Source organism: Parasteatoda tepidariorum, chromosome 9, assembly GCF_043381705.1.
Source record: "Parasteatoda tepidariorum isolate YZ-2023 chromosome 9, CAS_Ptep_4.0, whole genome shotgun sequence".
Taxonomy (NCBI): Eukaryota; Metazoa; Arthropoda; class Arachnida; order Araneae; family Theridiidae; genus Parasteatoda; species Parasteatoda tepidariorum.
In genome coordinates, this window is record NC_092212.1 from 27,317,144 (window position 1) to 27,330,929 (window position 13,786).

General features: G+C 32.1%; 1 protein-coding gene across 1 annotated transcript in view; it reads right to left on the bottom strand.

Annotated features, from left to right (window-relative positions):
* Positions 1–11,275: 11,275 nt before the first annotated feature.
* LOC122272373 (uncharacterized) overlaps positions 11,276–13,786 on the bottom strand; it is a 15,459-nt gene continuing 12,948 nt past the window's right edge. Inside the window, exon 2 of the mRNA XM_043055998.2 lies at positions 11,276–11,439. Within this exon, the coding sequence (XP_042911932.1) occupies positions 11,276–11,439 (164 nt within the window). The remainder of the gene's footprint in view (positions 11,440–13,786) is intronic.

Consider the following 13,786-nt stretch of genomic DNA (forward strand, 5'->3'; position numbering starts at 1 on the left):
ACGATATAGTAAATTTTGCAACAGACGCTGGAATTTTAATTGTTCCAGCGCCTCCTTATGCGCAATCTTTAAATGGTGTTGCAGAACGGGCGATTAAAACTCTATTAGATAAAGGGCGGGCAATGTTGATCAAATCAAATCTTCCAAAGCAGTTATGGGGTGAAGCAGCTCATGCTGCAGCTTTCGTAACAAGTCGAATGCCGAATAGTTCACTTAACAACGATGTGCCTTTCAACTTAAAATACGGATGTCACACTGATTTATCCAACACAAAAGTGTTTGGTTATGATGCATTTATGCTCGTACCACCATCACAAAGAAAGAAATTGCATGATAAATCATGTAAAATGTTATTCATAGGATATTCCACTATGGGATATCGCTTAATGAATCCCGTTACAAAACGTATAACAGTATCGCGAAACGTGAAATTCAATGAAGTTAAAGAGATCTACGAAAAATATGTGCACAACAATTCAGATTTTAGTGTAACCGAAAAAGAAAGTGAAAGTCCGAGGTTGATGACCACTTCCCCTAGGATAACGAAGAAGTTGATGAAAGACCCCCAGTGAAACCTGAGACTGCTCACTCTGCGATACGGTGAACTATGATGACTTCGCATCCCTTCCCCCACAAGAACAACATTTGTGGCAGGGGGCGATGGACGAGGAAATGGAAAGTATGGATCTTCATTCCATTCCCGGAAGAAAGTAAACAAAGTTTGGGAATTAACTGAACTTCCACCCGGAAGGAAAACTATAAACTATAAGTGGGTGTTACGAAAAAAAAAGGGGGCGGTAAGTAAAGGCAAGGCTTCCTGCCTTGGGTTACATGCAGAAGGAATGTATAGATTACAAAGAAACGTTTTCTCCTGTTGTAAGTTTATCTGGATTACGTATATTGCTTGTTATTGCTTTAAATTAGAATATGAATTTTTATACATTAGATGTTAAATGTGCCTTCTTAAATGGTGAGTTAAATGAAACTATTTATATGGAACAACCGAAAGGTTACAACGATAACAGTATTAAGATATGTAAGCTTAATAAGAGTTTGTATGGCTTTAAACAATCACCACGCCAATGGTTTAAAAGATTTCTTGATTTTATTCTAAAATTAAATTTGTTAATGAACCGTGCATATTTGAAAGAAATTCTAATAACGGGGGAATTTTGATAGCTTTATAAGTAGATGATCTTTTAATTGCAGGATCAAATGATGCTGAAGTAAACACTACTATTTCTCTAATATCTAATGAATTTAGAAAGTCTAAATCAGGAAAAATGTCTGAATTCTTAAGTGTTCATATTAAACTAACTTCTAATGGAATGTTGTTAAATCAAGAATCATATATAGTAAAATTGCTCGATAAATTTAACATGTCTGAGTGCAAACCTTACTCTCTACCAATTGAACCAAAATCTACATCTGTTAGTTTTATGAAAGGAGATAATTTTGAAGGTCCATATAGAGAATTAATTTGTTCTTTATTATACCTAGCATATGTTTCTAGACCTGATAAGTTATTTGTAGTTAATTGTCTGAGTCAAATTCAGGAAAATCCTACTGATGCAGCTTGGTGTTCTTTAACCCTTTCGCGCCGACTGTCACAAATACGTGCCAGTATAAAACCGTATCAATCAGGGTAAAAAGATAAAACTGATAATCAAAGTATTTCTTTAGCAGTTTATTTGTGGGCGGAGTTATAATTGTTTGATTTATTTAATTCACCATTACTTTGTTCAAAATAAAACTATTTAGTTATACCTTGAATTAACATTGATTATATGTATGATTAAACTAAAATTAATTAAAGTAAAAGTAACGTAAGTCTGTCAAATTAACAACGACTACATTTAAGTTACCGTTTTTTATTTAATTACAACTTGGTTCTAATTTTGTACGAATGCTTTTCTGAATTGCCCGTCCCCAAGGGGTTAAAGAAAGTGTTGAGATATTTGAAGGGAACTCAAACTTTTAAAATTGAGTATAAAAGAAGCATTACAAAAGAATAAAATTTATCTATGTATGTTGATGCAGATTGGGATTCAAATCCAAGCGATAGAAAATCTACATCTGGTTATGTAATTATGTATTACAATAATCCTATTTTGTGGCGTTGTAATAAACAAAATTGTATAGCACTTTCTTCAACAGAGGCAGAAGTGCTTGCTTTATGCAAAAGTGTTCAAGATTTGTTACTTCTAATAAACTTTATAAATGAAATTATTAAGGTTGATAATATTATCATTTTCGAAGATAATCAATCTCGTATTAAATGTGTAACCAATGAAAATTCGCATGGCAGGCTAAAACATTGAATTGGCTAAAACATTAACAAATTGAAATGCATTCGAAATGCTATCACTGAGAATGATATTAAAGTTAATTATATACTAGTTAATTTTCAGATTGCTGATATGTTAACAAAATCTTTGCCCGGTGTAAGACTGTCAGAAATTTTGCCTCCTTATAATGTTATATATTAATTGAATTTATCTATTGTGCAATAAGGGCGGGTGTTAAGTAAAAACCGCAATCGCACTTATTCGAAGCAGCTTTCTTCTACGTCCTTATGTTATCACAATGTTCTGATTGGCCGTTACGTTTGAGCCCAAGAAGGCTATAAGTACAAGTAACTCTGTTTATCTGATGTTCTTTTTCTATTTCTTCTGTCCCTATGTACTTTCTAACTATGTAACTCTCTGAGCAATGTTCTATTAAACATGTCATTCTGACATGTCTGTCATGATCTCTGAATTTCATTACAACAGTATATATAGCAAAAGGAATGTTTTTCGTATNAGTTGTTTCCTAAACATTGTATTATAGTTTTTTTTAGTTAACACTGCCATCTGATAATGAATTTTGTATCGAATTTTTAAAATTTGCACGGCTGCTTTTAAGTCGAAGCTAGATAACGTTCGCTCCTCTATATATATATTACGCCCGTTAATTTTTTGTATCATATCTATATATAAGTCACCCTAAATTATGAATATATCAATTAAGTCGAACGTTTAAACAACAATTAGTATTCATAAACATTCTTCCAGTCTTGATATTTCCACAGTTAAATACAATTTAACAAACTGACTTGATACTTATTTGAACTATGCTTTTGAATTTTAAACGTTTAAAAAATTATTTTAATTATTGACTACTATATTAGCCTTATAGTTATTTGAATTTTGACCGATTCATTACCGCTTATAAAAAAGCTCAGAGTGAATTTTTTAAAGTTTTATTTTAAAACTCTCTGTATTTCATTCCCTGAAAAAAAGTATACCCTTTTTTTTTAATTTTGTTTTCGACTAAATAGTTAAAAAAAACACTGAAAATTTTTATTTTCCTCTCCTTTAGATCCAGTTTGTGGAAGTGTCGTATGAATAAAATCACATAAGCGTTTGCGATATCTTCTAAAATATTGCAGATTATATTATACGCAAATTAAATTTGTAAAGTATAGAGACTGCAGAATAAATTTCTAAAGTATAAGGGAGGAGAGACCTTTGAACTGAAAGGATTATCTAACATATTTGAAATAAAAAAAATTTTCATTGAACCTTTAGGAGAAATGCTTTTAGATAAATTATTTTTTTTTATCAGAAATTTCGTCACCACACTAGAATTTAGCATCAGATCTATGAATTAATACATCAAAGATCAAACTCACAAACAGTAATTGTTGTTTCATATGTTAAGAATCATTACCAATACAATTATCATTATATCATATCAATTTTAGCATAATGTTTTTTATTTTAATATTTAAAGAGCTAGGTAAATGAAGCGAGGAAATAATATTTTCAAAGTTGCTATAATCAGGGCCTGAAAAAGAAGAAAAGGGTATAAACTATTTTGTTCTAGATTTATTAGAAGGTAGGGCTAATTATTTCTTGTCCCATTATTTTTATCACTAATAAATTTATAATGAAAATTATATTTGTAAATTCAATGTGAAATACATTGTTAACGTTAGCGTAAAAAAATATTCTGATGCACACACATTTTCCCTAATTAATGATTAATTCTGATTCACGTACCTGCTTTATCTACCAAGATCTTCATTTATATTCCCTTAAAATTTTAGAATATATAGTTCATTTGTCACAGCTTGCAAAAAAAATTAATCCGTTGCTAATATAAGACGCAGATGAAAATACCAATATCGAAATATCAACTAGGGCGATATCAATACGTCATACTAAAACCAACTAGCTTCTAATACTACTTATTATTTATTACCCAAATAACTAAAATGATCATATATTTGGATAGAAATTAATCTTTACTTTCATTAAGCAAAGAAAATGAAGTCAAGTTTAATAGGAATAGATAAAATTTTATTTACTTACTCCTTTTGTTATAAACATTAATATATTTATTGCGCAATTTTTAAGGGATTTCTAATCTTAATTTCTATAATTCGGCGTTAATTTTTATTAAAAGAAACCAAGAATATGTTCATGAAGTTTTAGGAAAAGTACTTTAAATTAAAATTTTTCAAAATGTAGTGAATGATACTATTTGATATTTTCATATTGTTAGGGGAAAAAACAGAAGCAAACAAGAAAAATTTAGACACCAATTAGTCTAGTAGCAAGTAACAACTACAACAAAATGCAAAGTCTACACATAAAATATATTTTTTTCTTTTTTTTTCTTTGTCGGAACTATAAATTAGATTTTTTTTTCTTTGTCGAAAATATAAATTATATTTCTTGTTTCGTAATTCAGTGATGATGTTTTCATATTTCAGATATGATGCACATTAATCGGCTTTCCGGTAATACTATTTTAATGCTATAAATCAGTATTTAATTCTATAACCGGTATTTACAACTCAAAAAAATTCATGAAGGAAAAAAAAACCAAAATTATGAAATTGACTCAATTCACTAAAAGTCTTGTAATTGTATTTTTTTTCCACAAAATATCTAACAAGACATTTTTTCAAGCATTGGCATGCTTATATGGTTTCTAATTCATATCTTATTTAAAAAATAGTTGTTTCCTAAACATTGTATTATAGTTTTTTTTAGTTAACACTGCCATCTGATAATGAATTTTGTATCGAATTTTTAAAATTTGCACGGCTGCTTTTAAGTCGAAGCTAGATAACGTTCGCTCCTCTTAAATAAATTTTCAAATCATCTGTCAGATTTGAGACAGCCGTAGGAAATGGACATTTAAGAAGGGGGAAGAAGGCAGAAAACTATATTTCGCCCAAGTTAGAATTCCATCACCTTGCAGCAGTCTGTATCTTAGATTGGGAGGACATTTTTCCTCAGACAAACAGACAAAAACGGTTTTTTACCCCAGCATGGCAAATATTCACTGTGTAATAACTCTTAGAGAGAAGTAATGATTACATTCCTACTGTCACATTACTGATGTGTTAAAACCTAGTAATCTTCGAAATGCAATCGAGGGCGATCCGTCCTTAAGTTTTGTGAAAAATGGACATAATCCTATTTTTTTTTTTTTTCGATCTTGGAAGTCATGTGAACACAAAATGTTTCCAGCCTAAAAAAGTTGATTTAAGATTGCGTGATGAAGTTGATTAGGGATAATTGTGCTACGTTCAGATGTCTAAAACGCTCGAAACTTCTCTTGGGTCAATAAGAAGTCAATTTAGTAACTTAGCTGTGCAAGGGGAAACCTTATGATCAGAGTTGCAAAATGCTCCGATTTGCCAGCGATATTTTTTTTTCTTTAACACGTTCACGCCGGGAAAAGTGAAAATACTGGTAGAAGAACTATTTCAATATTAGATAATATACGAGAGGAGTTAATCTATTCTCAACAATAACAATTCACTGTAAGGAAATTTATCAAGGCGAAGAAGCAATTCAATATAAAAATTGCATCCGTTAAAAACAATTGGTAGATATGGATTTTTATTATTCCCGGAAAAAAACTAAGAAATGAAATTTATTTGTTGCCAGTTTTTACTCCGGTGCGCTGCCAAGATGAGACAATCTAGCGTGACCCACCGGTGGGTCACCCCGGCGTGAACGTGTTAACTTTTGAAGCGGTAACAAAATTTAAGCATTAGTATTTTTTTTTTATCTTTGCTTAAGAAAGTTGATTTAAAATGATTTTGACCACCATTACATAAATGAAATTTAAATAAATACCAAAAGTTCACACGATTAACATACCACCACTATTGCATTCCAATTACCAGAAAGAACCACCTTAAAGATCACAATTCAAAACGAATGAGAAAAAGGCCGCTAACGGCCCCAGGCGCCCAGATAAATTTTGATGACGATGATGACATACCACCACTAATGATAATTACCCTGACTTCAAAAAATTCATTTTATCTTGAGTGTGTAGTGAACTTTGGTCAGGTATTCGTGCTGTACCTTTGGATTTCCGCAGTTTTTTTTTTCTTAAATTAATTATATTCATAGTTTAAATAGTCTCTTCTTACAATTGTAAAATTATTTTTTAAATCACTATCATTTGAAAGAATTTTAAAAAGAAAACATAAATAACTGCAGCACGTGCAATTAGATAGTCAAAACCAGTGACTTTTGAGGAACAGGAGGGTTCTGTTGTAAAGAGCCCTCCGCATAAACTGACAAGTATATGTTAGGCAGAAAGATATGTTTATGCAGTTAAACAGTTACTAAGTTCAGTCAAGACTATTCTTGAACCATATGTCAAAAACTTTAAAACATTTTGATGCACTTTAAAAAAGCATTAAGAGCTACTACGTTAAGAAGTCCTGTCATGCTGGTATTTAACACGTTGAGGGTCGCGTCAGCCATCGGTGGCTGACACTGAACTTTCCATTTAGGACGCGTCAACCACCGGTGGCTGACACTGAAATTACATTTAGGCTGCGTCTGCCACCGCTTGCTGACACTGACGTTTCACATAAGCCGCAAAAAGCAGCTGGCTGACAGCGTATAACATGATATAGAACTATAAAATTTACGCTCTTTTATGGAATTACAAAAAAATTATTCAAAAATTACTTAATTATTGTGATTCTTGGTTTAATAAATTCAATTTAGTAGATTTTAATCCACCACTATTTTTAAACAATTCATAGGCATATAAAATTCACCACTTTTTCCAGATATGTCATGCTAAATCTTTTATAAACTAGCAAAATCTGACTAAAGTTTCAAATTTAGTTTGTAGTTATTTACCGTGTGACCTGACGAGCAAGCCATGTAAAATTAGCGTGGCATTCAACGTGATAAAAGAAAGGTCCGATTAAGAACTAATATCGTCAGATTAGATTTTAGAAGATACACAAAAGAAAGAATTTGAATTTAATGATACATATTTCAAAACTGGAGATAACGTTGCTCACAGAAACTGTAGAAAACTGAATGCGAAGTGGAATTTGGGGACAGCAATAAGCTATATGGACGTTATACTGTTAACTTAAGTGGGTGACATTTGAGACGCTATGTTTATCAGATTATAAGCTCTGTCAAATTTAGAAACAATCAAATCTCTAGATTTGCCGCTCCAAGAGTGACTCACGTGATCCAACAACCATCAGATAAGAGCGTGGTGACTAGTCTAGGACATTCAAATAAGCTTGTATCACCTGTGTCAAAACAATATTAGCTTTTCGTGTCACTCCACCAGTTTGTGACAAATCTAGTACCCTAACAAAGACTATTAACAAAACATTTGTGCCACCACGTCGACGTCGATCATAGTGAATTTACACAGCTCTCGGCAGACGCATTTTATAGTTGATTATTTTGATTAATATGTTTCTTTGTATTTATCAGATTATAAAAGAGGAAAAGTCATGTGTGGAAAAAGTAAGTTACCAGCGTTTTATCCAGATCAAAATAATTCAAATTTTTTACATTTCACATTACTAGTTGCTGACTTTATATGCTAACTTATGAATTTGATAAATATTCGAAAATTTATCACAGTTTCCGAATTTTGTGAATATATTCTCATGTGCACAGTGCGCCAAAAAAAACTGACCCTCCGGAATAACTTTCGATCTAAAAATCGGATATTTACGTTCTAGGACTCAATCCAAATTGTTCGAGGGGGTTACATCAAATATGCTAATTAGAAAACGCAGAGGATATTTTAAGTTACGATATCAGAGACAAGAAAGCACTTTCTCTGAATAAACATGCATTTTTTCAACAAATTCGGATTTCTGGCCCCAAAATATGGAGGTAGCAGCAATCTGGGAAATATGAGACAAAAACGCTGATTTTCCATTGATGGATCGACATAAATGAGATGGTTATACCATCTTGAATTTCCTTCATAAACCATCATACAGTTTGGTGGGACCATCAAATCTGCCCTACAATCCAAGTTAGGAATTGCCTTTTCAAGTTGGTCCAACAAAAAAAAATCCATCATGATCTAACATAATTTATTGGTTACCATTATAATTTTCAATCAAAAACCATCATTTTCTTTGCTGGGGAGATCATGACACCCCGATATGGAAATTGATCCAGCTTTATGTGGGGTCAATGGATCTTACCTTTACTGAGTGCATTATCAAGCGATGACCAGTTTAGCTGCTTACCAAAGAAAGCAAAAAGAGCGTTTTCCATCACCACCTACAGCAAAAAGCCTCCACACGGTTTCTTATAAGTAGACAGCGCAGACAATTTAAAAAGTGAACAGTTTGAGCGCAGGACCGAAAGTCTACTCAAAATGTTACTAAGAGGAATTTATCATATATATTTGAGAATTGAATCTGTAGTGGTAGACAAGTAAATACGACAAACTAATCATATTCATAAATTAAATAAATTTTTGACACATATATTGGGTACCACTTTCTTATTTTTACTAGATTTGGTATTAAAAGGCTCTTTCATTAACTGGTTTACCTTCACAGTGGTCTGATCGGACTACCGATAAAAAAAACCGGGTGGAAGCTTTCAGTTGTAGGAGGCGTTGCTACAGCACACTCTTTTGGTAAAAAAAATAATAGACTTTTACTGATTTTCCTTTAAAAGAATTTTTAATTTATTTAACCAAAAATTGGTATTTATAGCAACATAAATTAATATTTGCAAAATATAGTTGCAAACATTACTTCGTGTTAAATATTCAGCACAAAATATTGTCCGCATGTCATGAAGAATACCTCACTATTCAATGGGAAATAGTTTACCATATATGGTTTACAATAACTTATTTTATCACGAAAAAAAGGTCGGAGCTCTATTATAGCAAACATTACTTGATAGGTTACTAGTCTAATGGAAAATCAATAGCTCCCATCATCAAAGGATGGGTGTTGCATACCTGCCAACTTTCACTCTTTCCGAGAATGGATTTTCAGAGTGGTTGTAAAACAATAAACGAAAAACAATCCGACTCAAAAATATATTTATATTTTGATCCCGTTGAAATAAGCTTGCGCAAGGATTATTATGCTTTGATATATTTATTGTAATTACTTATATGTAGTGGTGGTCAAACTCATTTATAATTATCATTATAATTCAAAAGTTAATTGGAATAACCTGAGTATTGCTGCCACTTTAAATATGAAAATAAAATCTTCTGGAAAATCCGGAAGAGTTAGAAGGTATGGCTTGCTTGCCAACTTTTAATCCATTCGATTATCATTTTTCCCAGTGGTATTAAAATGGAATTAAAACTTCAATTTTAAGCAAACAAATACGTTATATTTGAGAAAACTTAAGTTGACAACCATGATAGTAACGCATATTAATATATGTGCTTAACTTTTGTAAGAATAGCGGTGATCAAAATCATTTAAAAATTAAGTTTATAAAAGAAAAAAATAGTATATATTTACTACCACTTTAAATATGAAAATAAAATCTTCGGGAAAATCCGGAAGAGTTGGCAGGTATGGTATGGTGTTGTTGGTCCACCAATACCAAACATCTTTTGATGGTTGACCATCGTATACTAAAACAACATTTTCCATCATGAAATGATGGAGGTTGTTTACGCAAGAATTTCAATCATAACTTGATGTTTCCGACATGAGATAATGTAATTTGTTATTCAAAGAATTTGTAACATAAGACGTTGGTTGACCATCGTATAGTGAAATGTTATCTTTCAACATAAAATGATGAAAGTTCGTTGGCTCATTAAAATCCATTACCACATGATTGAAACTGTTGGACGATGTTTATCGTCAAATAGTATTGGGCCATCAAGAAACGAACATAAACAATCAAAATATCCTGATGGTCCTATCAAGAATTTTGTCTTTAGTTTGCTTAGGAGCGCGATGCAAAGTTTGGACCTCTTGAAGCTAATTTTACTTTTTGAATCTTTCGCCGTATCTCGAGAACTTTCGAGGCGAGTTCAAACCATTTTACACACTTTTAAAATTCGTTAGGCCAAAGACAATTCCATCGAAAAATAATTTTCAATAAATATTTTTTATTGTTTTATATAATAATATTCGGGAAAATTTTAAATTGGAAGTTTTACAATTTTTTACATAATTTCAAAGTTTCTAATTTTACATGGTAAAATACAAATTTTTAGAGAAATTAGTTGAATAATTGATGAGAAATCGAAATTTAGAAAATTCGTTCATTTAAAATTCAATTTCTCAGAAGCTATTCCATTGATTTGGATTATTTGTTCAAATTTTGTATTTTGCCATGTAAAATTACATACTTTAAATTGATGCAAAAAATTTTATTCTTTTCAATTCTACATTTTTTAAACTATTAATGAATAACATTATATTTAAAATAGAAAATAGTATAGATTTACTAAAAATTACTTTTTGCATTGGATTATCTTTGGACAAACAAATTTTATAATTGTTTCTAAAATTCTCTTAATTCGCTTAAGTGTTCGAGATATGGCGAAATACGGAAAAAGTAAAATTAACATTAAGGGATCCAAACTTTTGACCGTTCTTCTGACCTATGGGAATCATATTTCCCAGATTGTGCCTACCCCCTATAATTTGTAGGTCAGAAATCCAAATTCGTTGAAAAAAATGCATGCTTATTCAGGGAAAGTGCGTTTTTCAGTCTGATTTCGTAATTTAATATATCGTCTGCTCTTATTAATTAGCATATTTGAGGTTACTCCCTCGGACATTAAGATTGAACTCTATAATGTGAAGCTCATCCTTAAATCAAAAATTATTTTGGATATTCCGTTTATTTTTTTGGCGGGCAGAGTATTCAAAAACATACAATAAATCTCATTTTCGGTAACGTGTGTGGTGAATCATCCTCAAAAAAATAATTTCTCCCTCTTGTTTTGTTTTTGTTCTAAATTATCAATTCAATAATCACTTGCCTACACATCCTTCTTTGTTGTTGATTTCATTTCCACTTTTAGGTTTATAACCATCTTCGCATGCACAATAGAAAGTGTTTGGACCACCGGCGCATTTCGAAGTTTTAGTAGGGCACTTCAATTCCTTATCCTCACAAGTTTCCCAAGCTTCCTCGCCTGTAAAAAAGTATCAATATGATTAATTATTAAGGATTTTCTTTTGTTAAAAAAAATACTATAGAATAAAGAGGGAATTTTAACAATTTTTGATTTTTATAAGATGATGCTGGATTTTGAAATAAAAAAAATATTTAATTTTTACTCTCACACCACTTTGGTTCCAAAATTTGATGCCTGAAGTATTAGCTTAAAATTAGGGCACGAAAATACGTTCTTATTTACTACATTTTGTCATCATATTTACAATTTTATTGCAAATTAATTTAAAGCAACAAGTGTCTCTCCGATTTCTTAATACTTACAATTTTTACAGACAAAAAATTACGCCTTGATTAGCTAAATATACAGGGTCTTTGTAATTAAAGTTCCACTTTGAAATGGCTATAAAAATAAAACTTCCCGACCATATGTCATCAAACTTGGTAAATGTCTATAAGAGGTTATGGGATTTTAGTTCCCGCAAAAAAAAAAAATAGTTCAAAAATTCACCACCAGCGGTGAATGGCGCTGTATGCAATAAGATTAAACGAAATAACAGAGGAAACATCATTTGCAAACACTTTTATTGTTGCTACAAAGCATGCTCAATGTGGCATCCGCCATTTTCTGAAAGCAAATTAAATCGCAATATTGCATTCTCAACAGCACTTCTTAGCATATCTGGAGAAATGTTACAGACATGTCTGTGTATCGCATACTTCAATTCCACTAAATTGGTTATGCTATCACCAAAAACAATGGCTTTGAGATAACCCCACAACCAGAAGGTCTGGTGATCGGGGTGGAAGAGAAATAGGGAAGTTTCGGGCTACAATACAATCATTCGTGAAATGTTGCTGCAGTAACTGTTTGACACACCTACCAATGTGAGGTGGAGCCTCGTCCTGCATAAAAATCGTGGTGGCTAAAATGCCCTGTTGCTGAAGTTCAGGTATCACGAAACATCTGAGCATCGATTCTAAGCGAGCAGCAGTCACAGTGCATGTCACGGACCCAGCTGCCGATGGCTCTTCAAAGAAAAAAGGTCCAATTATGAAATTTGCTGTCATACCGCGCCAAACGGTGACTTTAGGCGAATGTAATGGAACTTCGTGGATAACATGAGGGATTTCTTTGGCCCAAATCCTACAGTTATGGGTGTTGACATCCCCATTTAAGTAAAAATGAGCCTCATCTGTCCACATAATGTTCCATGGCCAATTGATGTCCACCTCCATCCTTTTTAGAAAACTCAAAGCAAATGTTTCTCTTAAAGCCGGATCTCTAGGTTGAAGTTGTTGAACAAGTTTGATTTTGTAAGGGTAGTACTGCAACACTTTCCGAACGATTTTGTACACCGTACTCAATGGTAAGTCGAGTCGACGTGCAACAGCACTTACGCTGCACGTCCCCTGTCTGGTGTCCATTGCTACTTCCTCTACTGCTAATGCAACAGCCTCCTTGGTTTCCACAGACACAGATTTTCGTCCAAGCCCCAGGTGCTGCAGATAACAAGCCTGTGGCTTGAAATTTTGCCATCACTTTAAGTAAACTTTGCGGTGTCATTGGACCTCGGCGTTTTCTCTTACAGTACGGAACTTTTGTAAAGCCCTCCGTTCATTGCTGTCGCATTCATCGTAACATTTCACGAGCAAAGTACGGTCTTGCATGGTAACAGACATTGTCGACTCGGAACACTGACAGCTCAGACAAGGCACCTCACTTTTATAACTGCAAAGTCATATGACGTGTAAAACAAATTTGCATATTTCATATTTGTTTAACACTATTGCAAACAGCGTCATTCTCCGCAGGTGGTGAATTTTTGAACTATTTTTTTTTCTTTTTTTTTTCTTGCGGGAACTAAAGTCCCATGACCCCTTATCGACATTTACCAAGTTTGATGACATTTGGTCGGGTAGTTTTATTTTTATAGCCATTTCAAAGTGGAACTGTAATTATAAAGACCCTGTAGATTAAAATTTTCTGTCTGATTAGTATAAAAAATGTTGTTTAAACACAAAGAAATCTGACCACATTCTTAGCAATTATGCTGGGAGTCTAGTAAATTTAAAAAAAAAGAAATATAATCATTTATCCAAAACTAATTTAAAAATATATTGATTCTTGTTCTTTGTTTGAAATGTCACCTAGTAATTAGAATGGCGACAAAAAATTTTCTTATTATTAAAGTAAAAATTATATTCTTTGAGTAAGTATTATATATTTTTTAATTTTAAAATGCTACTTTGATAATCTCTGTAACATGTTTAAGACAACAAATCACAAATACCTAATTGCTACACCTTACCTTTTGTAATATCTCTTATACATATATATATATATATATATATATATATATATA